The sequence below is a fragment of the Volvox carteri genome (genome assembly GCF_000143455.1).
Source record: "Volvox carteri f. nagariensis unplaced genomic scaffold VOLCAscaffold_42, whole genome shotgun sequence".
Taxonomy (NCBI): Eukaryota; Viridiplantae; Chlorophyta; class Chlorophyceae; order Chlamydomonadales; family Volvocaceae; genus Volvox; species Volvox carteri.
In genome coordinates, this window is record NW_003307585.1 from 179,874 (window position 1) to 204,897 (window position 25,024).

The 25,024-nt window shown below is 54.1% G+C and overlaps 6 protein-coding genes across 6 annotated transcripts in view; 4 read left to right on the top strand and 2 right to left on the bottom strand.

Annotated features, from left to right (window-relative positions):
* Positions 1-466: 466 nt before the first annotated feature.
* Positions 467-5,166, top strand: VOLCADRAFT_106345 (uncharacterized protein; the record flags this gene model as incomplete). The annotated part of the gene is made up of 8 exons (XM_002954285.1): positions 467-562; positions 1,177-1,287; positions 1,994-2,105; positions 2,289-2,368; positions 2,626-2,713; positions 3,394-3,580; positions 3,848-3,956; positions 4,479-5,166. The coding sequence occupies 8 exons, from the start codon at positions 467-469 to the stop codon at positions 4,629-4,631; spliced, it is 936 nt and encodes a 311-aa protein (XP_002954331.1). The 3' UTR covers positions 4,632-5,166.
* A 1,787-nt stretch (positions 5,167-6,953) lies between these two features.
* On the bottom strand, positions 6,954-7,820 carry VOLCADRAFT_102189 (uncharacterized protein; the record flags this gene model as incomplete). Its single annotated transcript, XM_002954354.1, has 5 exons — positions 6,954-7,082; positions 7,198-7,251; positions 7,340-7,414; positions 7,518-7,638; positions 7,720-7,820. The coding sequence occupies 5 exons, from the start codon at positions 7,818-7,820 to the stop codon at positions 6,954-6,956; spliced, it is 480 nt and encodes a 159-aa protein (XP_002954400.1).
* Positions 7,821-8,473: 653 nt separating this feature from the next.
* Positions 8,474-10,342, top strand: mot19 (uncharacterized protein; the record flags this gene model as incomplete). Its single annotated transcript, XM_002954286.1, has 5 exons — positions 8,474-8,599; positions 8,786-8,899; positions 9,131-9,158; positions 9,562-9,827; positions 10,151-10,342. Coding segments are annotated over 5 exons (726 nt in total), but the record flags the coding sequence as incomplete, so codon positions are not given.
* A 1,003-nt stretch (positions 10,343-11,345) lies between these two features.
* Positions 11,346-14,997, bottom strand: VOLCADRAFT_121295 (uncharacterized protein). Its single transcript, XM_002954355.1, has 7 exons — positions 14,836-14,997; positions 14,582-14,662; positions 13,915-14,015; positions 13,173-13,292; positions 12,790-12,925; positions 12,053-12,094; positions 11,346-11,756 (listed from the first exon to the last, which is right to left on the bottom strand). The coding sequence occupies exons 1-7, from the start codon at positions 14,968-14,970 to the stop codon at positions 11,667-11,669; spliced, it is 705 nt and encodes a 234-aa protein (XP_002954401.1). The 5' UTR covers positions 14,971-14,997; the 3' UTR covers positions 11,346-11,666.
* Positions 14,998-15,470: 473 nt separating this feature from the next.
* Positions 15,471-19,397, top strand: VOLCADRAFT_118699 (uncharacterized protein; the record flags this gene model as incomplete). Its single annotated transcript, XM_002954287.1, has 6 exons — positions 15,471-15,611; positions 16,151-16,255; positions 17,180-17,270; positions 17,797-17,927; positions 18,185-18,250; positions 19,242-19,397. The coding sequence occupies 6 exons, from the start codon at positions 15,471-15,473 to the stop codon at positions 19,395-19,397; spliced, it is 690 nt and encodes a 229-aa protein (XP_002954333.1).
* A 1,705-nt stretch (positions 19,398-21,102) lies between these two features.
* The window catches only part of VOLCADRAFT_118700 (uncharacterized protein), a gene marked incomplete at both ends in the record, with an annotated part of 6,359 nt that continues 2,437 nt past the window's right edge, over positions 21,103-25,024 (top strand). The window contains 5 exons of the mRNA XM_002954288.1: positions 21,103-22,139; positions 22,623-22,914; positions 23,530-23,596; positions 24,025-24,096; positions 24,515-24,683. Of these exons, the coding sequence (XP_002954334.1) occupies positions 21,103-22,139; positions 22,623-22,914; positions 23,530-23,596; positions 24,025-24,096; positions 24,515-24,683 (1,637 nt within the window). The remainder of the gene's footprint in view (positions 22,140-22,622; positions 22,915-23,529; positions 23,597-24,024; positions 24,097-24,514; positions 24,684-25,024) is intronic.

Genomic DNA, 25,024 nt, shown 5'->3' on the forward strand with positions numbered 1-25,024 from the left:
CCTTTTCTTCTTCGGGCCATCATACTCAGGCGCGTCAGGACGCTTTGGCATTTACGCCATTTGCTGGCTGGGCCTTCACAAAGTCAACCTGAAATTTTCCAAAGCAGACAGCACGTTCCAAAGGTTTACTAGTTTGTTTTCAATATCAGAAAAATATTTATGATTTGCAAAACATTACTTTTCCTGTGCTCATGCATGAGATACAACATAGTAACTTTCGATCCTAGGCCCATGTACATGTACGGAAGTCGGACTGGTTTTCCCCTTCGATTACCCCCTTTGATCAGCTATCGATAGGGATTGTTCCTGCAGAGGTTTAGCTCAGGGAGGATTGCTTTGGTCGACCTGCAGTTCTGCCTGCCATCTACCCGACTTGCTCTACCCCTGCGCTGGTCGCCCTAATCTTCCGCACGCCCACGGGGCGCTCACGATATACCTTGGTGGTGGCTTTAAGCCATCGTACACAATGCTACAGCAAAGGCCTCTTTCTCGGGTGGTCGGCGCTCGCAAGCCCACTGGTCTTGTGAGTTTGCCAACGCGGATTCAAGTCGCTAACCGCCACGTAAGTGATGTACATTGTATGCATACTATACAATCACGTCCTAGGCCGGGTGTTACAGGGAAACGTGCTTTCGCTGATGGTTGCCGCGTGCAGGTCCCGGTTGTGTGTGCGTTGTCGTCCGGCAGCAATGCACGATCCAGCGAGGAGCAGTCTTTATCTGCAGGGACAGCGAGCGTTCTGTCTCCACTGATCCAAAATGATGCGGCGTTGCCGACATCGTTCGTTAGCTCAAGCAACGACCGCGACTTGCGGCCGGAGGCTGTTGCTGGGGGCGGTGATGGAGCATCTACTGGTGGCAACAATGGCGGTGGTGGCGGCGGCGGTGGCGGTGGTGGTGATGGCGACAGCGGCAAGGGCGATGGCGAGGATGACGACCGCGTTCTCACCCTCAGCGAGGCGAGTTATGCAGTCAGGCCGTCCAGCTCGAGGACATAGACATTCAGGTTATCCTTCCTGCCAGGCGCCAAGGTTGAGGATGGATACCGCGGCGTTGCAGTAGCGGTGTCGGGACGCGGCTAGCTGATTTGGTACCTGCAGTACTTGCCCACCCGCACATGTACCTCGTCAACTGCATCAATTCCAGCTCCTCGGCGTCTCATTTCTCTTTCTCGTAGGTGGAGGCCTTTGCAGCTGAGAAGAAAGTTAGCCTGCCCGCTGACATGCTGGAGGTGGCCAAGAAGTACGGCCTGCGCTCGTCGGTTCTCAAAGCCTTCGTGGCGGCACAAGTACGTGCGAGTGCAAATTGTCTTGATACCGCACCACAAGAGTGCGATGCCCTGTGCGAATTGTGTGCTCGCACGTCATGGAAAATTGGCGTAGCAGTTGCTCTGGAAGGAGGAGAAAGCGGGGGAAAGCTTAATCCATCCATCAGTACTCGACATCATTGACAGACTACACAAAGTGGTCCCCACCAGAAAGAAGAATGATCCAGATGGCTCTTACGATAATAACACAAATTAGCTTCATCTTACGCTCTCTCCGTCTGGCCTGGGTGGTTGGGAACCGGGCAGACAACATCCCCATGCGCGTCATCATCCAGCTGAACGGTGAAGGAAGACATTGTGAGCAGTGTGGCAAAGAGGAAGCGGCGCAATTGCCGCCGGATGTAGCTCATGTCCCCGATATACCTCTGGCTCTGCTGGCTCTTTTTAAAACCCCTTATACGCAACGTCCTCGACTATGTCAGTCCGTCTACATCCTCTTACGACGGCCGCTCCACTGGCGCCGCCAGCAACATAGCAACCTCTTGGCCTGAGGGGACACAGGGTATGTAAGCCCCCACGCGCTGGCAGCTCTGGGATGGCGGTATTGGATTGGATGAAATTTCCGTCGCAGCCTGCAGCCAGCTTGATTCCATCCGGAAGTCAAACGGTGACATCACCCCCCGATTCCCTTGGGGGCCACCTTTCCGGGCCGCCCTTAACCCTGCAGGGCTTCCTCCTGAGCGGCCTCGTCTGCCGAACAATGCCATACTTCCGCGACCGCATTCTCGCGGACCCACTGTTCCTCTTTAAGGTTGGAGCGGAGGTGGTCATCGACTCAGGTGTGTGCACACGCGCGCGTCACTGTTGTAATTACCATCTGTCGGCCGGAGTGTTAAGCTGGTTGGCTATGGCTCTACTCTAATTGTCTGGTCCGATGTTTCCTCTTTACACCCCGCCCTTGCGGGTCCTCTGTGTGTGTGTGTGTGTGTGTGTGTGTGTGTGTGCCTCCTCCCCCGCTGTAGGCTGTGCCACTGTGGCCGAGGTCCGCAAGCGCGGCAACCAGTTCTGGTCGGAGTTCGAGTTCTACCTGTCTGACTTGCTGGTGTGTGGAGCTGTCTGACTGGGCCGGGCTGGAAGGGGCGCGTGGCGGTACTGAAGGGTTTGTTCACCGCACCGACGGACGGACGGTGGGGGTTATGTGGGGAAAAGCGCAACAGGGGGGAACGAATGCATGTCATAGTTGCACCGTTTTTATGCATCCCGGGCCATAGACCCGGCTCGAAGTCTGGGTATTTCAGTGTTTTCAGTGTGTTTTTGCTTGCGCCGCGACCCCGGCGGGTCCTCATGTTCCCCTGGCAGGTGGGCCTTGTGCTGGATGTCGTCCTGGTGTCGTTGATGGCACCTGCGGCGGTACTTGGAGGAGTCAGCCGTGCGGCCATGACGTCTTGTAAGCAGGAGCAGGGCAAGGGGGGACTTAGGTGTTAAGAAGCAAACCAGAACCGGGTGCCATCTTGGCCCACTCATTCCCCACGGCCCCGGCTTGAAACTTCCATGCATATCTGGGCCCCCTGGCTGGTGGGTTCCACGATAAGACTGGAATGGGGCATGAGGTCTATTCGGGGCCGGACGGAAAGGCCGTCACAGCACTACATTGTTCAGCTCCCATTCACGTATTCGGGCGCCCACTCCCATGGGTTGGTTAGGTCACCTTCGTATACGCTGCCTTCCCCTGCACCATTGGTGGCTCTCTGCGTAGCTCGACTCGGCTGCGTTTAGAGTCGGAAACGTTGGCGGCTGGATGGCCCTTGCCCGTTCGCTGACGTGGTCGTTTGGGGTTCAAAACCACAGATGTCCGAAGTAGGTGACCATGGTACCAAGGCCGACGCATGCCTCCAAACCGGCCTTGGGGTGCTTGCCCTCGAGTTTGTCCAAAGTTCCCTCCGAAACCAAGCGGCTCAAAGCTCGCACGGCACGCTGCATAACATGCAGCATACAGCGCACCACGTAGTCTTGACACCATTTACTTCCGACCGGTCGTATGCCTGTGTCTGACGGTTGATATGCCTCCATCCTGACCCACCACCTTGACCGCCGCCCCATTGTTGTCGCCTCTCTTGCTTTATACAGCACCTTTTAAGAAGTGGCTGGCCACCATCCCCTCTGCTGTGTTTGAGGCCTCCGTGCCTGGGGTCAAGACCTACAGTCTGGCTCAACGCGTTGCCTGTATGGGTGTGAAGTTTTTGGAGTACAGCTTGGCCGGTATATGCTGCGGCCTTATCGGGCAGGCTGTGGCCAATTCCCTGATGATGCTCAGGTGGGTTTTAATGAAAACGCAGCGCTGCTCACCCGGATTGCTGATTGGGCGTTTCCGTATTTGGAAAAGGAACGGAAGCGCTGTGAAGGGAAGGGGAAGTGAAGGGAATCTGCTGCAAGCTGGAACGAAAGAGAAAGACGGGAAGGGTCCCGGCATTGGTGTCACGATGATATGTGCCTTAAGCTGGACACCGCTACCTTCCATGACTTTCGTCCGAATCACCTACTCCTATTATTTCATCTTCGTCCCTTTCCTTAATCCCTCCAGGCGCCATGTGCACGGCAGCAAGAAGGATGATGTGGCGGTGCCGCCGCTATTTAAGACCGCGCTGGTGTGGGGACTGTTCATGGGCGTGTCGTCCAACACACGTTACCAGGTGGGTTGAAATAAGCACTGTGCCAGTTGGGGGCATGATTCTGTGAAGGGAAAAGCGAAAGGGCGATCCCACCCGGACGAGGTCCGAAATTAACAATCCGGAGGCCAAACGGACACTAGAGCGTCCAGTGGGGTGGGAGAGAGTGGCCAGTCGGTTTTCCTTGATGAGAATTGCTTTTAAAAAATTAAAAAAATGACACTTGTCTGAGATAAAGCTTGGTTCCTGAGATCACAATATAAGAGGGGATGCGATAATCAAAGCCATTGCATCTATTCCGCTCGTAACACCAGGATAGATGGCTAGGGATGTGGAGGCTCCGAGCTGCTGGTTTACTTGCCGCAAGGGCTTTGTCGTTTTATTAACTCGTGTGTTATACAAACATGCTTTCCGGGCTCTTAAGCAACGGAATTGCCATCCAGGTCTTCCCTTTGGCTTTGCTACACAATGTGCCACCATTTGTGTATTCCTTCATGTGGTCATGCCTATCTGCGTAACCCCGTTCCCCGCTCCTCCCGGCTTCAGATCGTGTTCGGTTTGGAGCGGTTGGTGGATATGACCATCGCACGCAGCGTGCCTCAGGTGGCATACGGCACCACCGTAGCTATTCGCTTCGTCAACAATGTTATTGGTGGCGAGAACTTCATCGACATGGCACGATGGGCAGGAGTGCAATAATGCAGCACAGTTATGTCGGCTTGTCGGCAGGGCTGACCCTCGCGCTTTTTCTATTGAAAAGGCTAGCTCTCAAGTAGAGCTGACTCGTGCATTTTAATTTCGGGTTTTACAGTTGTTGTTATTACAGTGGGCGGGCCATCAAGTTTCTGTACCGTATTACAGTGTTATGGGATGAAACATATGGAGCTTGTGGCATGTTGAGGGGCTGCATAAACGATAAGGCTGCGCTTACGGCTGTGGGCGCGTGCACGCGCGCCTGTGTTCTTTATCGTGATGAGCGGCAAAAACCTTAGAAGCCGAGCTAACTTGCCATGACGAAGGGCTCTCCTTAGCCGTGGTAGAAGTGCGACATTCAATTTTTATTGCTGTGCGGTTATCTTGATTCGAAGTAATGACTTGACAGTCGGACCTCGGTTGATGTTCTACCAGGAGGAGGGGACGGACTGTGTCCGCTTGCTTCGAGAGCAGGCCATGGCATGCCACTTGGCCGCACCACTTTCTTGATTACAATATGTTGATGACTTGACGTTCGAGTATAAGATAAATAGGTTGATAATTAATTACACAGAGTAGTGCCGACGGGCAAAGCACTCTGGAGAGGCGCGCGCGTCCATGGGAACTCGTGCTCGTTCTGGAGGGCGATGGCGTAAAGTGTAATTTCGTACATTGTTGCCTAGGGTGCGGTGCGAGGGACGATTTGCTTTGTGGCAAGCACAAGCCTCATTCCCAAGGGTGGACACAATGTGCGATTAACAGGCAGGTTGTTCCCCGGTGTGGAATGTGAAAAAAAACCAAAAGGCGGCATTCGTTTCGGCTATCTATGTACTGAGGTGATTGCCTTCAGGAGCAAGTGTGCCCCTTTCACACTTGCTCAAACGGGGAACAGATAGGGCTGAGGATTAATGGATGCCGCGTTGGTGGTTGCACCCCTGGTCTGCTTCATGCCTAGGGAACCCTAAGGGGGCGAGGCAAGCAGCACGCACTAGAATTTCACGCAGCTGCGCTTGGTGGTGTGTTCCCATTAGCGTTCAGCCTGCCTGGCACGGGGGTCGTTTGGGGCCGGGGCTGATGCATTAGGGAGCTTCTTCATTTCTTGTGTACAATCTTCTTAACAGAACGCTGACATTCTTAAGTACTAAACTGCTATAATTGGTTGTCCGCACGACAATTTCCTAACTTCACAGTGCGGGCTCTCTTGAGTTTTATGGGCGTTGGGTAGAGCGTAATTGGGGCATGTCCCATGGTTTTTACTTGTACACGAGTTTCATTTGTATGGGAGTGAGGTGGCTGTCTCGACAATTTCCGGGTCAAGAGCCGTAACCCACCCTACGGGTTGCCGTGGCGCGGGAGGCTCTCACGATTTCCGTGGCCGGTCCACAGGGTTCAGCGCAGTGACCTGCATCGGTTCCATCGAAATACACTAAAGGGGCACCATCAACGGGGCGACGTGCATTTTTTCTCCAGCTCCTCTGTTCCAGCCAATGGATTACACAAGGCGCGTGCAGATGCATGGTATGAGGCTGCTAGGAAAACGGATACTGCCTACGCGTCATACGTCGGTGAAAGAATTGAACATTCAGTTGCGAAGGCAGAGCGCCAGTGGCAACATAACGTTTCGTAGCAGCATATTCAGTCTTTAGAGCTTGTCGTCTTATTTATCTGTCAAGGGTTGGAGTGCAACACCAGCCGTTAAAAGGCAGATTACGGGCAGGCGGATAAGAGCTATTTGTAAGTACGAGGCATGTGATACTCGGGCAAGGCACTAGAGTAAGCCACTTCCTCTGTAGGCTATCGTTAAAGGTGGCGAAAACGTTGCCGTGCTTCTGGTGCCATCGTGGGTTGGTGTTACCACGCTCGATAGCGTGAGATCGCCGGCGTTCACGGTCATGGCCCATCGAAGCTTGACACAGCGAAGGGTCACATGAAGATTGAAGGCGACTGCCGTACAAGTGCCTGACCAAAATACACTTGCGTTGTCAGACATTCGCCAAGAGTTGCTAACGAGAAAATGGATTGCGTCTTGCACATCGTGTCTCTGACTCACTTGCAGACATCCAAAATCCCCGAGCATGATGCATTCTGACCGGAAGCCAGCAATTGCAAAGCGGCAGACGCCACTGCACAAAAAAGAGCAGCGAAATAGAATCTGCGCTTAGGCATAAAATGCGGTTGAAGCGCCTGGCCCATTTGCACTTAAGTCTCGGCATACACACTGAACCCCGCTCACGTTCCCAAGCCCCAAGGACACTAAATCACACTCGGTAACATGCCAAATTCATCTCGGTCACAAACACAACACTTCTAACTGATCACATCCTGCATCTAGCTTGGGGGAGGGTACTGCAGTGCCTGCCTCTTGACCTTCTTGCAGTACTCGGCCTTCTGCTGGGTATAGAGCAGGAACGCATCTGACTGTGCCGGGCTGTTTGGGTTTGGAGTGTCCAGTAGCTCCTGTCAGGGCGCAAACGTCGTCGTACATTAACGCCGGTAGGCATCAAACACACAATGAAAACTGGAACCCGACAACCAAAACCATAGTATAGGCTGCCAAGCAGACGATGCTCACCTGAATGCCCAGCAAAAGCTGCTTGACGGTGATGGACGGGCGCCACCCCTCGTCCTGCGGAGCAAGAACAGACCGTCGGTTGCGGATAATTGCGGGACAGCTGGTAAGGACAAAGTATAACCGCGACACAAGGTTCTCTCACCTCGTTAAGGATACTGAGGCAGACGGTTCCCGAGGGGTAGATGTTCGGATGAAAGAAACCCGCTGGGAACTTGCACTGCAAGTGTGCAGCAGGGGAGGAGGACAGCACAGAGGACACAGTTGACATGGCATGTGTCAGCTCTACACCTGCCGACATGGATAAGATGGTCAACTGATACCTTAGGTGGCTTTGTTGGGTAGTCTTCCGAAAACTCCATTGTCAAAGGGAAGAATCCGCCCTCCCAATCAGTGCCTTGTTTACCCGGAATGTGACATTTCCACTTCATCAGGTTGATACTCCTGTAACCGTTCCATCAACCTTGTCACACAATCGCAAACTGCAAGCTGCTCTGTTTCAGTAGATGTCGAGCAACTACGTACCCATCCTCTGCCGTCTCAGGCCGTGCATGGAAGCCAAATGGCTTATCTTTTCGCCATGCTTTTCGCTCCTCCTGAAGACGGCTGCGCGCCACGCCAGACATTTACCTATAGCCTGTTGAGCGACTTGGCCAGGCAGCGGTTGTAGAAGATAATATACAGAACTGTTGCAGCCGGTTTGTGCACGCACCAGGCGTCCTGGACCCCTGGGGCCGCAGCTAATTCAAAGCAAGAATTCGCGTTGCAAGTAGGATAAAGGACTTTCTGTCAAGCACAAGTAATGAAGGCCTGCCTCGTGAGATATGAGTCCATAAATGTTGTGTATTAATGTCATGAAGACACCGCGCATGTGCTGTGTGCGCGATGTGACATGAGTGCGGGACAACTGTACTGCAATTAATTAAAATCCCCCTTAACAACGCATAAATTTTAAGCTTCAGCAAGTACTTCGCTTTTAGAAATTGTATGTGTTCGTCCGCTGACGACAGCCGCTGGAGCAAACAGCGTTTCGCCGGTAACAAGGGAAAAGGAACCGTGACGTCAACCCAGATTTCCAATTAAAGGTGCCTGCGGATCTCCTTTATATTTGTAGCATTGTGCATAGTAGGCGACGCCATCGATTGCATTGATATTTGGTAACCTGCAAGTCTCAGCTTTGAAGAAGCAAGCGATGTGGGGAAGTCTTTGGAGCAGTTCCTCTGTTACTACAGAGGCATATACAGAATCAGATGCGTTCTGGTACTTAAATCCTAGTCCCCAGCAACGAGCAGCTATGGATGAGTTGCGGTTGCGCATAAGACGAGAAAATTTAACTGTGGAAGGACATGATGATGACTATACGCTGCTACGATTCCTCATGGCCCGGGACTTCAGCATCGACAAGGTGGGGTATAAGGTCATGTGATGGAGGACTGGGGTCCCGTGTCGAGGCATGCTCAAAGCGCTTCACCGCTTTTGTGACATCCACAATTTGCTGTCATGTCCGTGGGGATGTGCCATGCAACTTACCTTCGGACAGATAATAAAAATCCAATAGAGTGTATTGTATGGGTTTCACCCCGCGGCACAGGCACTATCCATGTACCGTGACATGCGTGCATGGCGCATTGAGAATCGCGTCAACGGGCTCTACGAGTCAGATCCTACGGGGCTTGCTTACCCGCAGAAGGAGCAATTATTGCAGGTACGCAACACGGTGCCATCAACGGACATAGTCGATAGGCTATGCAGTATGGCCTATGAAAGATCCTCCGTTACGATACTGCTTGTGCTATGCGCGATGCCTGATCGGCCGTAAGCGACATTGCCCTGCCGCGTGGGCACTCTGCTTCTGCACGCTGGAGGTCGAACCCCCTTTAAGGCAAGCACGATCTCACGGTGCACCCTTTGTGTCCGCCCCAATCCACCTGTGCAGGTCTACCCGCACTTTTACTTCAACACCGGTGAGCAGGTGGCATTCCTGTGATGTGCAATCAAGCGTGGTGTTGTTACTAGCGTACGTACGCGAAAGCAGGTGCTGCCACAGCCTTTGCGTGTCGGCGGCCGGGTGTTGAGATGGTTATCGCACTCGGTTCAATTCTTCTCGCAGTACAAGAGGGCGCCTGGTAGCGTGACAGTTGAACACTTACGGCCTCCATGTGCAAATCTCAACCGCGATGGGATGACTGCGCTCAGACACTGCATCCGCAAGTGTACCGTCGATCAGCTGCATTGCCTGTGCCCTGTTACGGACCTCCCTCAGTGATAGCACGCTCGTCAAATCATTGAGCAATGATGTAAGAAGCACTATGCGTTTTGCACTTGACCTAGCAGCATCGATTCTTTGCCTAATTCTTTGCCTTCCAGACAAGTTTGGACGGCCCGTGTACATCGAGCTACTTGGTCGCACCGACGCGGCGGCCCTGTTCGCTACCATCAGCATGGACGACCTGATCCGCTATCACGTCTGGACCTGGGAGCGCTATCTGCGCTGCTACCTGCCCGCCTGCTCCGCGGCTGCAGGGCGCCATATCTGCACCACAACCGTCATCATCGACCTGGCGGGCCTCTCCTTGATGAATTTCAACAGCTCGACCCAGAAGCTGCTCACCACGTTCTCCAAAATTGACCAGGTTCGAATTGGACCGGGTTCCATGGGCGATATCGAGGGCGTGCAGAGGCTCGCTAACACGAAGGAGGCCGCAGCTGCAGCGGAGAGCCTACACCTGAAAAGGAACACGGAAGCAGTGCTGTGTGCGGGCTCCCCGCCTAAACCTATTGTTTATGTGATGCGTGTCTGTTAAGAATCGGAAATTGCCTCGACCTGAAGCAGCCGCCAGGGTTTTGTGAGCCGCTGCTTACCTGTACCGCTTTCCGTGCAGCTCTGCTAGCAGACTCAGTCCCGGGTTCTCGCCAGTGCACGTCATTCTAATTACCCTTTATTTCCCTCCTTCAGGACTACTACCCCGAGCACCTGGGTACTATGTTTGTTATCAACACGCCGCTCATCTTCCGGGGCATCTGGGCGGCAGTGCAACCGCTGCTGCAGGAGCGCACCCGCAAGAAGATCGTCATCCTGGGCTCCGACTACCTGCCCACTCTGACTCAGATGGTGCCCATCGAGCGCCTGCCTGACATTTTCGGCGGCAAGATGCGGCTGGAACCGTACAAATCGGTGGGGCCATGGCAGCAGCAGCAGCAAGCAGCGCAGCAGCAGGTGGAGGATGCGGAAGCCTGCGCCGACGTGCGGGTTGAAGTCAGTTCTGGCAGCTTGGCCGGCGGAGACGTGGTGAAGCTAGGTATTGAGAGAAGGTCTTCTAAGGAAGCCGCCGGGGGAGAGTTGGACCGCAGTGGGGCCTTAGCCGCGCAGCCGGCGGCCGCGTTGGCGATGCCGGTATGAGCGCCATGTGCGCGATATGTGGGTAGCTAGTTGTGCAAAATGGGCTCCAAGGATGGACTGATTGTTTTTCGGAACTCCAGGGAGACCGGGTTGCGTTGGGTTGCTGGATTAAGGTGGCCTACGAGATTATGTCTGCGGATTTCGTTCGGGCCTTCGATGTGCGCATCATACAATTAGGCTAGATTTATACAATTGGTGTGCCCATAGCTGTGTATAGCTTCCGATGGCTAGATACCGGGCGTCGTGCGGAAAGGCAGGCCCACCTAGGCGAGTAGGTAACTGCAGTGGGGGTCCGAAGAATCATAGGCTATAACGCCCATTTCACCCGTTGATTTTGACGGCGATTAGAGAGGAGGCACTGTTCATAGTTAGTTACTGCCACATATAGGCGGCATGCTGCATTTTTGGGTACGTCATTCCGTGACATTGCGTGCCAACTGTCTGTGATGTTTTGTGATAAAGGGGAGCTGCGTGGTGGGAGGGGAGGCTCCAGCTCAGTTTTGTCCATTCATGGACATGACGCAGTACCAGCTGCTTGCTGTCCATAGACAGCAGTGTAGCATTAGGACCTTGCCGCGTCTTCACCGGCGCCTGAGAGATGAGCGAGTGGAGAGCGGGTTATTGACAAACAGTTTTTCCTTTTTGTCCTTATTGCTAAATTGATATTTCTTACCTCATAACGCGACTGTTGCTGCGCGATATTGTGTCATTTACGCGAATACATCTACATGCCTTTGCCGAGAATGTTTTTGAAGTTAAATGTTACACGCATACCGCCCAGCAGTCATCCACATATGCCAGAGACATTACCATAACGTCATCTCTGAAAATGTACTTCTGAGAGCGGTCTTAACCAGGCCTCTCGACCCCAGAAGTTACCCCTCCCTTCCCTCCTTTATTCTACTGCAGTAACAGTAGCAGCCTCCGTTGCCATGCTGAACATCCCTGCTGCGTCGCAACCTGCCGAACAAAGCGGACACCGTTACTTCGGGATGGGCAAACCATGGGGGTGGCATGTTCCCCATGTGAGTCCCCCGACGACTCCATAAAATTTGCTCAATTGCTACCACATTCACACAAACGTTTTGAGGTTCTTGCCCGGCTTGAAAAAGCCCATGACGGCCAGCACCTGAACCAGGCCCACGAAGATGACTGCGCCCATCTGCAAAAGGGGATCCGGGACACATAGATCAGAAATGCTTTCCGATGCGTGGGAACAGCGGCAACACAAAACTTATAGCTGTTTGTGAGCCGGCTCTCGGCAAAACTGAATCGTCAGCACGTATAAGCGTAACAGGCAAAGCGGCCCTGTGCTAGCTAGCTAGTGGCGCGTGAGGCGGACAATAAAAATGATAATATCTTACAAGACGGGCCATTGTACTTCAATTGGTTCAGTGGCGTGATGAACCCGATATGGGATTGGGGGCCAAGGAAAGCAAATAAGCAAAATCCCCTCACCTCCAGCCCCGTGAAGAGCAGCGTGCGCCGTCGGTTACTCTCCTGCAGCAAGCACATGCCACGCCATGCAAAGCATGGCATAGGGTTCGAGAGTGTTTGGCGAGTGCGGCAACCAAAATACATACCACCCCAGCGGCATAACCCCTCCCGCCGAAACCCCGGGCCATGGCCGCGGCCGCTTCCAATCATGCCCCATAAAGTCCTCTCCGCATCTCTCCACTAGCCATGGCGGATGGTGCCAGCCGCTAGCCAGTTCCGCGGATGCCTAGGCCCTGGACCCAGCCGCTTTACATCGAAGCAACGTAGGAAAGCTTGGCGCACCCTAACCCAACACGCAACTTTTCGTCGTGCCGCCAGGCCCGCGCCTCTCTCCCCTCACCCCCTCGTCCTGGCCAGGTCCTGAAAGCAAACACCCGTGTTTACGCTGCCCTCCCTCTCCCTTCACATTTCTGCCCTCAATGCAACTATCCGTCCCTCCCTTTGTACTTCCTTTCAGTCCCCCCTTCAGCCCTTCCGTTGCTAAGAACCTGGACTATGCCCCATCAGATGCGCTCAATACCGCGGCCCAGCTACAAGTTTGGCTCCCTGTTGCCCATCACCCTGCAACCAACCCCCTTTTCCAACCGACCCGAAAAGGAGCTTACGGGCAACTTCATCGCCTCCTGTCCCGCATTCTCCCCAACCTCTCTTTCCATTTTCCACGAGGGAAGCTACAAAAACCCTTCTTTGCTTCTCACCATGGTCTGCTGGTGGCGCTCCAGCTTGCGCTGCAGGAACTTTTGGCTGCCCTGGATGACCTGCATAAACTCCGACATGCCGTAGATCGTACGCCGTACATCCTCCATGTGGTCTTGGCTCGCCACCTCCTTGCTCCTGCGGGTTATTTCGCATGGAGAGAGTGGGGAGGAGCCCGAGGATGAGGCGCGCCGCGACGGAGACAGGGGAAAATCATGGGGGGAGGGGGGGAGTACAAACCCATGTCACCAGCGCCCGTTTCGAGCGGCCCCGAATGCATCCCGCTGATACACACTCGCCCCTCTCAATGCCAGACCCAGTTTCCTAACCTCGCAACCCAATCACACCTCCCCTCACAGCAGGGCCCCCCCCCGTCCCCACCCACCTATCGTCCTGGGTCCCCTTGGGTATGTTGATGGGTCCGGAGCCCCTCCGCAAGTGAGCCAATGTGAAGTAGACCAGGTCCACTACGGCCTCAGTGCGGGATTCCCACGGGTTGTAGAAGCTGTGTCACATGCAGGGAAGTGAAAGGGGCCGTCAAGGGGGCTCTACGGAGTGCTTTGAAGCTGAGATGTGGGCAAAAGCATTTTGAGGGAAATGGGTTGTGTGGAGGTGTGCGGTGTGGGTTAGGAAAACAGGGCGGGTGGTTGTATAGGGGTGTGAGTAGGGGTATGCGGGTGCACCAGGGGGGGGGGAGATCACTGCGAAACGCAGAGGAACCCATCTGCCAGCTTGGGGGGGGGTGGAAGTCAACGCAACAGCGTCACGGAACAGGGAGGCCACCGAACTTCAGTCCATAAAAGGAATGCGGGATAGACCAATCTATCAGTCCATAGACAGGAGGAGCCAGATAACCTGAAGCAGATTGCCCGCGGTTGACGGTTCGCTGAATTGCAGCAATCCCTTTCTGCAACTTCCCCCCACAGCATGCTGGATGCGCTCTAGGGGATCAGCTGACATGCATACAGCCGCGCACGACCGACCGTGACCCTCCTGCTCTTCACTACACAGTTACGCCACTCCCCTTTTGCAGCCCTCCGAAGAGCTCTAGGTCGGCCAGAAAGACCGCTTGCTTTCCACTTCCCCTCTCTTTTCTCAACGTCCAACGGAACTAACTGATTACTTACCAGACTTTGTACGACCCTGGCCCCCTGGCTCCCACATTGAAGTGGGTTTCGGAGTACACGTGCTGCTGCTGCCACAATTGGTCTCCGGTCGGACTGAGCACCTGGGTTAGCCGTACATGCGGCAGCAGCACCGGGGGCAGGGGATGATTGGGAAGGTGTCAAGCGCGTCATCAGGAGGAGTCCAAGGAGAACGAAAAAGGGAGGAGAGGAGGGCGGCGACGAAGCTGATCCATGTATCACGGATATGTAGCACAAGGAGATCAGAATCGTTCGTTCGTGCTCACAGGGAAAGTAATGTCACAATGGATGGCCCATGTCCTCGGATACCAGAGTCGGGCCCATGGTGCGACGTGGTGGATTGTGGAGAACCCCGTCCCCGTTATGGGATTTCACGCGTGATTCCATGGCTTTGAAGCCGGCAACACAGAGGGGCTCGTTGACCACAGGCACTGCCAATGTCCTGGGACAAGCTGGTAACATATGATAACTTGCTTGGGCATGTACTTTTGCGCCCTGCTTGGAAAGGACCCAAACCCCCTTCCTAGTAACCCCTTCCTAGTGTACCATAGGCTCCGCGGGGTGGTCCTGCACCAAACCCGGGTTCTCTAGGCTGATCTGATTGCCGGAGTTAATAGGGCCGTTTCCTGAGTCGTAACCAGAGACATACCCGAATTGTGACGAAGGGTACGTAGTACTGACTGTTGCCGCTCACCAGCACGCGTCCGTCTATCCGAGGTCCTCCAGGTACCTAGCCATGTTGTGTAGGATTTCCGCGTGAGCGGTTGTGTTTTACGAACCCAAAAGATCAGGATCGCCGACTCAAAGCCTAAAATGCCCAGGCTAGCAGCCTAGCAAAGTCGGACGTATACACTAGTATATATTCTAATACACATCCACGCTTCTGCTCCTTTCCATGCTCACCGTGAAGTGGTCCGCTTCAACCGTCTCTCCCAAGCATTCAGTGCGTCCTGGTGGGATTGTAATCTTAACCGCAGCTACATAATGGAATGAGAATAATAAAATAGCAAGGGACGGCACCAATTTGGGTTGCAACATTTTCGGTAAAGGTAGGAGTTAGTCACGGGAAACGTCTTTCTGTGTATGCACACAGGTATGTATAAGCATACTGTATTCATTGGCTATGCTAAGACAGGTACGGTATGGTGGCATCGTTACATCAATCGGAGTTCGGTACCGGACGTCACAAGCAACGACATGCCACCCATGCATGCTTCATAGCTCAAAGTAGCAGTAACTATTTTGTTTTAAGTGTAGTGTTTTGTAGATATCTTGCGATGGCTTGCTCTCATGGCCTAAAGCTCACAATAAAGCAGGCCCACACAAGACAATACACTCTGTTGCCTAGGCCACCGACATGCCAGACAACCCATGACAAGGACCCTTGGCCATTTGGACAACGATACTTTTCTCCTGGATTACATGGAAGGCGGAGCGTCGCCACGTTGGCGGTAGGCGCCGAAAACCCTAGCTGGATTTCAACTTAACCTGCACGGCCATACCTTCATACATTGCCAAATTTACCAATACTCTCTGCCATGATGCAGAGCTCCTCTCCTGTCTCTAGCTCTGGAAGCGCCAATCAAGGGCCGGCGGAAGTTGTACGGAACCTAGCTCGACGGTACTACTACGTTCAGAACCCAGCGCTGGCCAACCAGCTCTACTCCAAAGCGGTCCAGGTAGCCCACGGACGGCGGGGTTTAGCCAACCACTGTGGCTGTGTTCGTGTGTATTTGCCTGCGAAGCCCCCTAACGAAAGGGTCACAAGACACCTCAAACTCGCGGAGTCGAACAACTTGGCGGGAGGGAGGGCGTGTAGTCTTCCAGGGGGTCCTGAAGGTGGTCCATATGACCGTCAGCACACACTCTTTCCCGGCGTGTGTGCGTGTTTTTGGACCGGAACCCTCGGGAGCCTCTCCCTTCCCCCCCTGGAGGTGGAGGGGCCTCCCGCGGGCGTCGAACCTCCCCCCTTATGGGTACTTCACACACGACACATAGGGCCCCCTCCTGCCCGTTGTCCGCTATCCGCTAGCCGCACTGGAAAGCAAACTAACTATCCAACTAACCAAGTCACCAATTAACCAACTAACCAACTAAGTAGCCTCAGGGTGCCCAAAACCTCTCCGGAATCCTGTTTTGATGGTCAGCCCAAAGCGGGCCAGCGGTTAACGCTTCAACGCAGTCAACGTCGTCGGTTCGGGGTGTGATGGGCGCGCAGGAATTTACGGAGAGTGCCGTACTGGCGTACGAATGCGGCCACAACGAGCAGGACATGGTCGAGCAGCTCGGCCAACTGTCTGAAGACGACCTTCGTCAGCTGAAGGTAGGTACGAGGGAATAGGCGTTCGTACAGTTAGTTACCAGTTGGACGATCGATGAGGTGCCGTACCGTACGGTGTGTCGTACAATCCGTGATCTCCCGCGCTTCACCGTCCTCAAAGGCAGCAGGACCTCTCACTTCCCTAACTCCCACCCCCCAACCTAACCCAACCTAGTTCGCCTCTTGGTACACTCTTGCCCTGGCAGCAGCTTCACTCGTTCGTGGTCCGTCTTTCCCCATCCCACCCCCACCTCTCTGCCTCGCATGTGCCTTTGCCCGCTGCTCCTGCTGCCTGGCCAGGTGAGTCCAAAGGGTGGTTCGAGCTTCTTTGGTATATCGCGTTGGCGTCGGTCGGCTAGCCGGAATAGAATAGTCGGGTCGGTCGGGTCGGTCGCGCGTTTTAGTTTTTGGGGGGTTGGGAGGAGCACTTGCATACCGACAGCCTTTCAGCAGCAGCAAATCAGCTATTTCTCCAGGCCAGCAACTTTATACCACCTTTACGACAGCACTATTTTACTACGCTTCCGCCGCCTTCACTACTACTTCTTTACGGATTGGCAATACTATTCCGCTTTTTTAGTTCTGGCGGCTTAGGTAGGTAGTTTTTTCCGACATCTTCTCCACTTCGTCATCCCGAGGTCACGGTCGCCACGGACGCCTTTCGGTCAGTTCTACGTTTGTTACTCTCTTGCCCTGGCAGCAGCTTCAATCGTGTGTGGTTCGTCTTTCCCCACCCCACCCCCACCCCCTGATGCTCGAATATTGAAGCAGTGGCATGCCATGCAGTGTTGGCATACCTGAACACATGCGACCCTTCCCTCCCCTCCCCTCCCAAATCGTGCGTTGCTCAATTTGTAACTCCGTTTCATATATGGGACCCCGGGGTCACTTCGATGTCTTCGACGTTTTCGATGATTTCGACGGCAGGACTTCGACGCCGCGGAATGTCTGGCGATGGTCTGCCTGGTCTGGATTACGCTGATGCTGTCGCCGCGATCCGTCAAGCGGTGGGCCACAAGTAAGCGAGTCGAGACATTAACAACAAAACCCTCCCTGGCTGAACAAAGTAGCTCTCTTAGCTCTTTTGCTGACTACTTTCCGCAACATCAAAACACCACACACACACACCTTCCTTCAAACTGAAAGCGGAAACTGAACCCGCCAGTCCCTCGCCATCTCCCCGAGCCACCCCTCCGCAATCCTAAACCCTAGCAACCCTCCCCCCCCCGCCTTTCCCCGCCCACACACACACACAATCACCGCCTCGCCTGATCCAGTTTTGAATTTCCCCCTTTTGACACTCTTCGCGGGGGCTCGGCCTTTTAGACCCCGGCAGCTACCCCCGGGGGATATTTGCATCACTCCCCCCCCTCCCCGCGGGAACCCCCCCCCGGGGCCCCCCCCGAGGTCACAATCTCCACGGACGCCTTTCGGTCAGTTCTACGTTTGATACTCTCTTGCCCTGGCAGCAGCTTCAATCGTGTGTGGTTCGTCTTTTCCCCCCCTCCCCGCGGGAACCCCCCCGGGCCCCCCCCCCGACTCAGGTGTCGCTGTGTCTGAGGCTACTCTCGGGCAGTGGAAGGGCTTCGTGGCCATGATCGTTAACGGCTACTTCGAACGGCGCATGGCCTGGTTTCCCCTTGACAGATTGCAGCTGGAGCTGTCGGCAGTGCAGGTGTGTGTGTGTGTATGTGTGTGGGGGGGGGGATGTGGGGGGTTGGGGGGGAGGGAGAAGGAGGAGAGGTATGCGTGGGGGGAAGGGGTACATGCGTGTATTGTGAATGTGTATGTGTGCGTACGTGTCTGGACCGGGAATTGGGTTCTGCTTCCCTTCACTACCCTTCACTTCTCCTCCCCCTTTAACACCACGGCCCCCAACCATACGCTCCGAGGCCCACCCAACCGCCCCAACCGCCCCCAACCGCTCAACAGGGTCGCTCATTGCCTCCGGAGCTGGTTGCGGAGCGAGCTCGAGTCGTGTACACCACCTTGGAGCAGGTGCGTGTGTGCGTATGTGTGTGCGTGTGTATGTGTGTAAAAAGGGGGGATAAGGGGTTGCCGGCTGCCTGAGTGAGGGGGGTTGGAGCTGGGCGGCCAATGCGGGTTCTTTTCTTTTTAGCTGTGCGGATAACGATGCTGACGTACGAATGTATGTATGTATGTATGTATGTATGTATGTATGTATGTATGTATGTATGTATGTATGTATGTATGTATGTATGTATGTATGTATGTATGTATGTATGTATGTATGTATGTATGTATGTATGTATGTATGGGGCGCTGTCTTCTCTTCCGGGCTGGGGGCTGGATCACCCCGAATAGCAGGTGGGGCCGCGGAAAAAAAGGAACAATTTTCTGTACGACACTGTCCTGTACGACAGTATCTTGAACTTCACAGGATCCATCTCGCCTGAGCCCCGACACCGGTGGAGCCCTCGGGTCTCCGGAGGGGGACCCTTCGGGCTCTCCGAGCTGTAGACCTGATCTGGGGGGGGTGTATGGAGAGGTATCGTTTCGAAGGCTATGTCGTACGATCGTCAGGTACGGCGGTTAGGCCATTCGTTCTCTGATGCCCCTCCAAACCAACCCCGGGGATCCCAGCTGACACTCCCCTTCCCCCTCCCCCCTCCCCCCTCCCCCCAAACCCCCAAACCCCCAAACCCCCAAACCCCCAAACCCCGGGGAAATGCCGCCGTCCACCGTCCACATCCACATCAACGTCACCACCCGCACCTGCACCCGCACCGGGACCTGGACGTCACCACCGACCCCGCCCCGAAAGGTGTACCCGCAGTTCGCAAAGGATTAAGGATAGCAGCTACAGCATCAGCGGTATCGGCGGCTGTAGCAGTTTGTTTGTATCATTTCGGTTTTATTGTTTGTATCATTTCCCGGTCGTGGCGCTGCTAGTGCTGGTGATTTTGTGATTTGGTCAGGATGTATTTGGTTGATCTGAGGTGAGAGGGTAGATTGCCACGGTAACAAGAACATCTACTCCAACATCAACATCAACATCAACATCAACATCAACATCAACATCAACATCAACATCAACATCAACATCAACATCAACATCAACAACAACAACAACATCAACAACAACAACGCTCCTCAGAATGCCGTAACCGGATCATACACGTGAACAAATTTGATGGTGTCCCAGGTACGGCAAGTACGACTACTGTGACAGGCACAGCCTTTCATGTTAATGCCGCCCTCGAAGAAAAATTTGGCCCGAGCGGAAGCAGACATACACACATACACACACACTTGACATTGTATCGTATTTTATTGCGGCGGAGATATTAAGAAGCCGCCGCCGCCGCCTCCTGTATGTGTTATATATGTATGTATGTGTGTGTGTGTGTTGGTATCTCCCCGCCATTTCCCACGGGCTGCCCTGGCGGCGTTGCACACCGCGGTTTGCACCTTCAGCCCACGCGGTCCTTTGTATGTACGTACGTATGTACGTATGGATGGATGGATGGATGGTGGCCCCGTTTATGCTTTGAGGATTTTTTGTGCATTTTTCGATACGAAGAAGGGAGGTGAGGTGAAAAGGCGCTTGAAGGGACTGGCGGCAACGGCTGAATGGAGTTGCTTGCTGGCGGGGGCCGGGGGGGGAAGGCGGGAAGAAGCTGAGGGAAAGAGAACGGCTTGCTCCAGGAGGGAGCGTCGTACCTGCCGTACCTGCATTTAGTTGATGGAGCTGTAGCATCAGGGGAGAAGCGAGCCACGTGACGTTGGCGATGTTTACTTGTACGACAACTTCGTATTAATTGTGTTAATTCGGCGGTTGGGAGTTAGCAGTTAGGTGATGATTTGTGCTGTAGGTCTAAGTCGCCGTGCCGTGCCATGGCCAGCAGCATATCTATGACGTGATGAGATTTGGAACATGAGGACGGCGAGGGCTGCAACAACGGCATAAGCAGCAACAACCTGTACGACTGTACGGCGATGCGTTACACGCCAGCAGCGGTGTTCGCTGTTCCTCAGCGTCCCAATATGTGGGCGGTAAGCTGATAGTGTGTGGGGTGGAGGAACGAGACACGACGCAATCTTTGGAAAGAGACATCGCCCACGCCCTGCAGCCGCTGCCACAGCCACAGCAGCAGCCACAGCCGTACTAGTGGTAGCCGCTGCCACAGCCACAGCAGCAGCCACAGCCGTACTAGTTGCAGCCGCCCAAGTTGCACCTCTACCGTGCTACCTTAAAGGCCGGGCTACCGCCTCTGAACGAGGCGGGCAAATGTGGGAGGAGCTTCTGTTCTAGCCGGGCATTCTAGCACAACGTTTTTTTACCTCTGCACTTCACAAGTCCCAAGCCCTGGCTCCTGCCTGCCGAAGAATCCGTGTGTGAATACACTGATGTTCGGTGTGCATGTTTGCAGGACGGCCCGTAAATTGCATTGTAACTAGATTAGTAACGCATCGGCGGTTTAACCTATCTCTTATGTTTCGATGAAAGGTGTGGTTTAACATGAAAAACTGCTAAGGTCGACGCCACACGATGCGAAACCTTTATGCAGCATCGTTTTCTGTATCTGGTATTTTCATAGGAACGCAAATAGAACAATTGCCCTACCAAACGTATTATATATCCATATATTAATAAATAAACGGCTGCGCGCGAGCTTTCACATTGCTGCCTATCGAAGGTTTATAACAGCACATCTCCAAGTGCATTGGAAACTTGTAATCACCTGTATTGCGGAAAACAATGTATGAATTGTTTAACTTTTTTTGGACATAGTGACCATATCGCCTTAAAGAACTGAACCGTCAACACCTTACCCCCAAAGCGATAGGCAACTAACGGATCACAGAACACCGCATCGACCTGACAAATGCCAGACGATGAATCTGGACTTTCCGGGGACTTCGCCGACGTAGTCGGCGACGACAGCATCCTCGGCTCCGAGTCAATCCTCTCAGACACGCACGCTCACGCCTCAAACAAAGCTCCCAGCGGACCCCCTAGCAAGCCTCCTAGCAAGCCTCCTAGCAAGGCGCCCTCGGATCTGGGCACCGATGACTCGTTCTTCGCGTCGGGATCCCGTCAGCCCTCACGCCAAGCTTCCAAGGCCGCTTCCATCGGCCTCGCGGAGAACACCCTCAGTCGCAGCAGCAGCGCTCTGCGCCCACTCCCCAAGGCACCGAACAGCCCGTCGGCGTTATCCGGCGGCTCCCCCTCGCGGCCCCCCTCAGCTCGACCCACAACCCCCGGCAGTAGCCGCAGCAGGGCCCCCAGCCCGCTGGGCACCACCCCCAGCGACGACTTCGCCGACATCCTGGGCCCCAACACAGAAGCTTCCTCCTCTTCCCTGCCCGTTCGAGGACCGCCTTCTACTACTGGCTCTGGCTTGGGGCCAACTACAGCTGCCGCCGCCTTCACAGCTACTGCCGGGCGACCATCTGCGCAGTGGAAGTCGTCGTCGTCGCCTGGCGGCTCCCCTGCCGTCAGCGGTGGTCCGGAGTCCCTCCACGGCAGCTTCGCCGGCAGTAGTTTTGGAGCGGGCAGCCGTAGCGGAGCCGGCGGGACGACGCTAGGGGCGCCGGAGGCGTCGCCGTCACCCCGTGTGCCGTCGACACCGAGGGCAAGCTTTGCCGCTGCTGCCACAGTTGGCAGTGACGGTGGCGGCGGCGGCGGCGGCGGCACGCAATGGCGTTCTCCCTTGTCACAGTCCGCCAAAAGCCGGATTTCGCAGGTGGAGTGCCATATTCCTACGCCATTTGAGTTGTTTCGGTTGTACGACGCAGATCTTAACGGTCGCGTCACGCGTGAGGAGTTTTTCAGCATGATGCGGGACCTGGACGGTCTGCCGCTGCACTACGCGCCCCACGACGATCCCGAACACCGTCTGGTTGGGCTGCGGGAAAAACGGTGGGGACGACGGACATACATATCCACATACTCGCGTACCCATCCATTTTGGTATGCGCATGTACGACATACACGCACACGCAGGAACTCATTACGACATTACTTGCGCGTTGCTTCTAAGACAGACGTATACAAGCCGTACTATTCGCTTTGCTCTTTAACTAACGTGTTACCCCCGTCTAACACATACATACATACATACATACATACATACATACATACATACATACATACATACATACATACATACATACATACATACATACATGCATGCATACATACATACATACATACATACATACATACATACATACATACATACATACATACATACATACATACACAAAGGCATGCCCCGAAATTACGTCCTCCTGCGTGCCATCGCAGCCTCGATCTGTCTGTTCAGCGCGGTTGTTTTCTTATTAAGAACGAGCATCGGGGCCGTTGGACCCGCCTAGCATAACTCATCCCCGCAACCAACAGCTCTTCTCCGTACACTGTCGTACATCCGTACGAATGCCGTTCTTTGACCCGAAGTGAACGCCGCGAATCTCAGCGGGCAGCCCGGGAGGAGAAACTGTCTCTGGCTGAGATGCACCGTCAGGCGAATGAGGAGCAGAAGCGGGAGATGGCGGCGGAGGTGGCGGCGTTGGCGGCCGAGGTGGCGGAGCTGGATGCTCGTATCGCCGCGGAGGAGGCGGAGACCAGGCAGCTGGTCCACCACCCGGATGAGGCGCAGCGGGTGACAGCGGAAGTACGGCAACACAGGGCCCAGGTAAGTGCGGAGGGGGGGGTGCGGGGTTGAGGGTGTGGGGGGCTGTGGAGACGCATGAAGTTCTGGAATATGCATATTCTTAATAGAAATCTTGCCTTTTTTCTTCTTTTGTGTTATATTGATCATTGTAAAGGGGATGACGTTCCCCTTTAGTTCTTCATCTCCTTCAACCCGTCGAATTGACTTTGGCATAACCAGCCAACACAGTCCTGGTTAGGCTTACACGCTGTGAGGTGCACGACATAGTATGTTCCAGAAGAGCAATTAATTTGAGGTAGATGTGATAAGATGCTCAGCTCTTAAATTGTTATCACCCTAATTTAACCCTAAGTATTACTATGCTCATTTGTTCCGCCTAGGGTGGCATAAGGTGGTTGTCGTACGATGACGCAAGAGGAGGAAGCGAAAGGATCCCATGGACGCCTGATCTAAGGAACTTCGGGAGTTAGTGTGCGTGTGTGTATGTTTGTCTGTATGTCTGTATGTGTGCGTGTTCCCATTTTGCTGCCTACCTGTGCGTGGTGTCCCTCCGGACGATCCCAAACCCAAACCGTTTTCCCCGCTGTCCCCCAACTCACCCAACCACCAACCGCCAACCGCCATGTGGTTCCTCAGTGGCGCTCCTGGGTGGCGGAGGAGTTCACGAGGGCGGATCTGGGGGGGAACGGCATCCTCAGCATAGGTACGGATTGTACGGCATCCGTACAGCGATATTAATGCATGCCTCAATCCAGCAGCCACATGTTATGATATCCCTTTGCCCTGCACCCCTCCCACGTTTTTGTTGTGTTCACCGCTTTTCGTGACGCAAAGAGAACACCATGAACACATTCATCACCCATCCCCTGGCAGCACCACACACTGCTTCCGCAATGCCAGGGAGAGAAAGAGGTGTCCGTCCGTCCATCCGTCCGTCCGTTAGTCAGTCGGTCTGTCAGTCTGTCCGGGGTTTTAGATCTTCTGTTTAGTTCTTTCTCTGGGTGGTCTTTCCCCCCACCTCTGCCTCCCTGACTGCCCACCTCAACGGCACCTGCGGAGCCACTTCGCACCCGCATGGATACACCCCGTCCCCCCCCCCGTCCCTCCATATCCCCCTTTCCTCCCCCCCAGATGAGTTTTACATGTACTACTACTCAAAAATGTGTTTTAGATTCCCCGTCATGAGAAACGGCGTAAACCCAGGTGTGTGTCTATGTATGTATGTATGTATGTATGTATGTATGTATGTATGTATGTATGTATGTATGTATGTATGTATGTATGTATGTATGTATGTATGTATGTATGTATGTATGTATGTATGTATGTATGTATGTATGTGTGGAGGGGAGGCGTTAAGTGGTGTCGGCTGGGGAGGTTGGGGTTCGTAGCTAGTTGGTTGGTTGGTTGGTTGGTTGGCTTCTTGGATCGAATGATGGATGCGTGGGCTGTGCCTGGTTTCCCTTTTCCTGGAAAGAGCTGTGTAATGCCTTGGTTTGCTTATCACATCTGAACCCATCCATCCATCCACCCGCAGTTCGATACCCAGTAGACCCCCTCCCCCATTCGTGAGCTCCCCCTGCCTGTCCCGCCCCCGGCTCGAGGGGGTGACTTCCCGCAGGGGCGTTGTTGTTCAATGTGTTTGTGCGGTACTGCAGCATCGGTCGAGGTGCCGTGGGGGGCCGGAATGAGGACATGCTCAGTCACCAGTTTTCTAAGTTGTGTCGGGATGCGGGACTAATAAACGGAAAAACCGTCACGAAGGCCGCAGTTGACATAATTTACCACAGGTACACGTGTGTATGTGTGTGTATGTGTGTGTATGTGTGTATATGTGTGTGTATGTGTGTATGTGTGTGTATGTGTATGTGTGTGTATGTGTGTGTATTTGTGTGTATGTGTGTGTATGTGTGTGTATGTATGTGTATGTATGTGTATGTATGTGTATGTATGTGTATGTATGTGTGTATGTGTGTGTTGGGATGCTTAGGGAACATGTAGGGGGAAGGGGAACTCGATCCGGACTTGGCGGTAGGGCAGGTGTTGTGTACAACACCGTACAGCCCTCCTCTTCTTGGGGGATAGACAAGGGCGCCTCTCGCACCTTCTCTTTCTCCTTCCTTTACGTTTA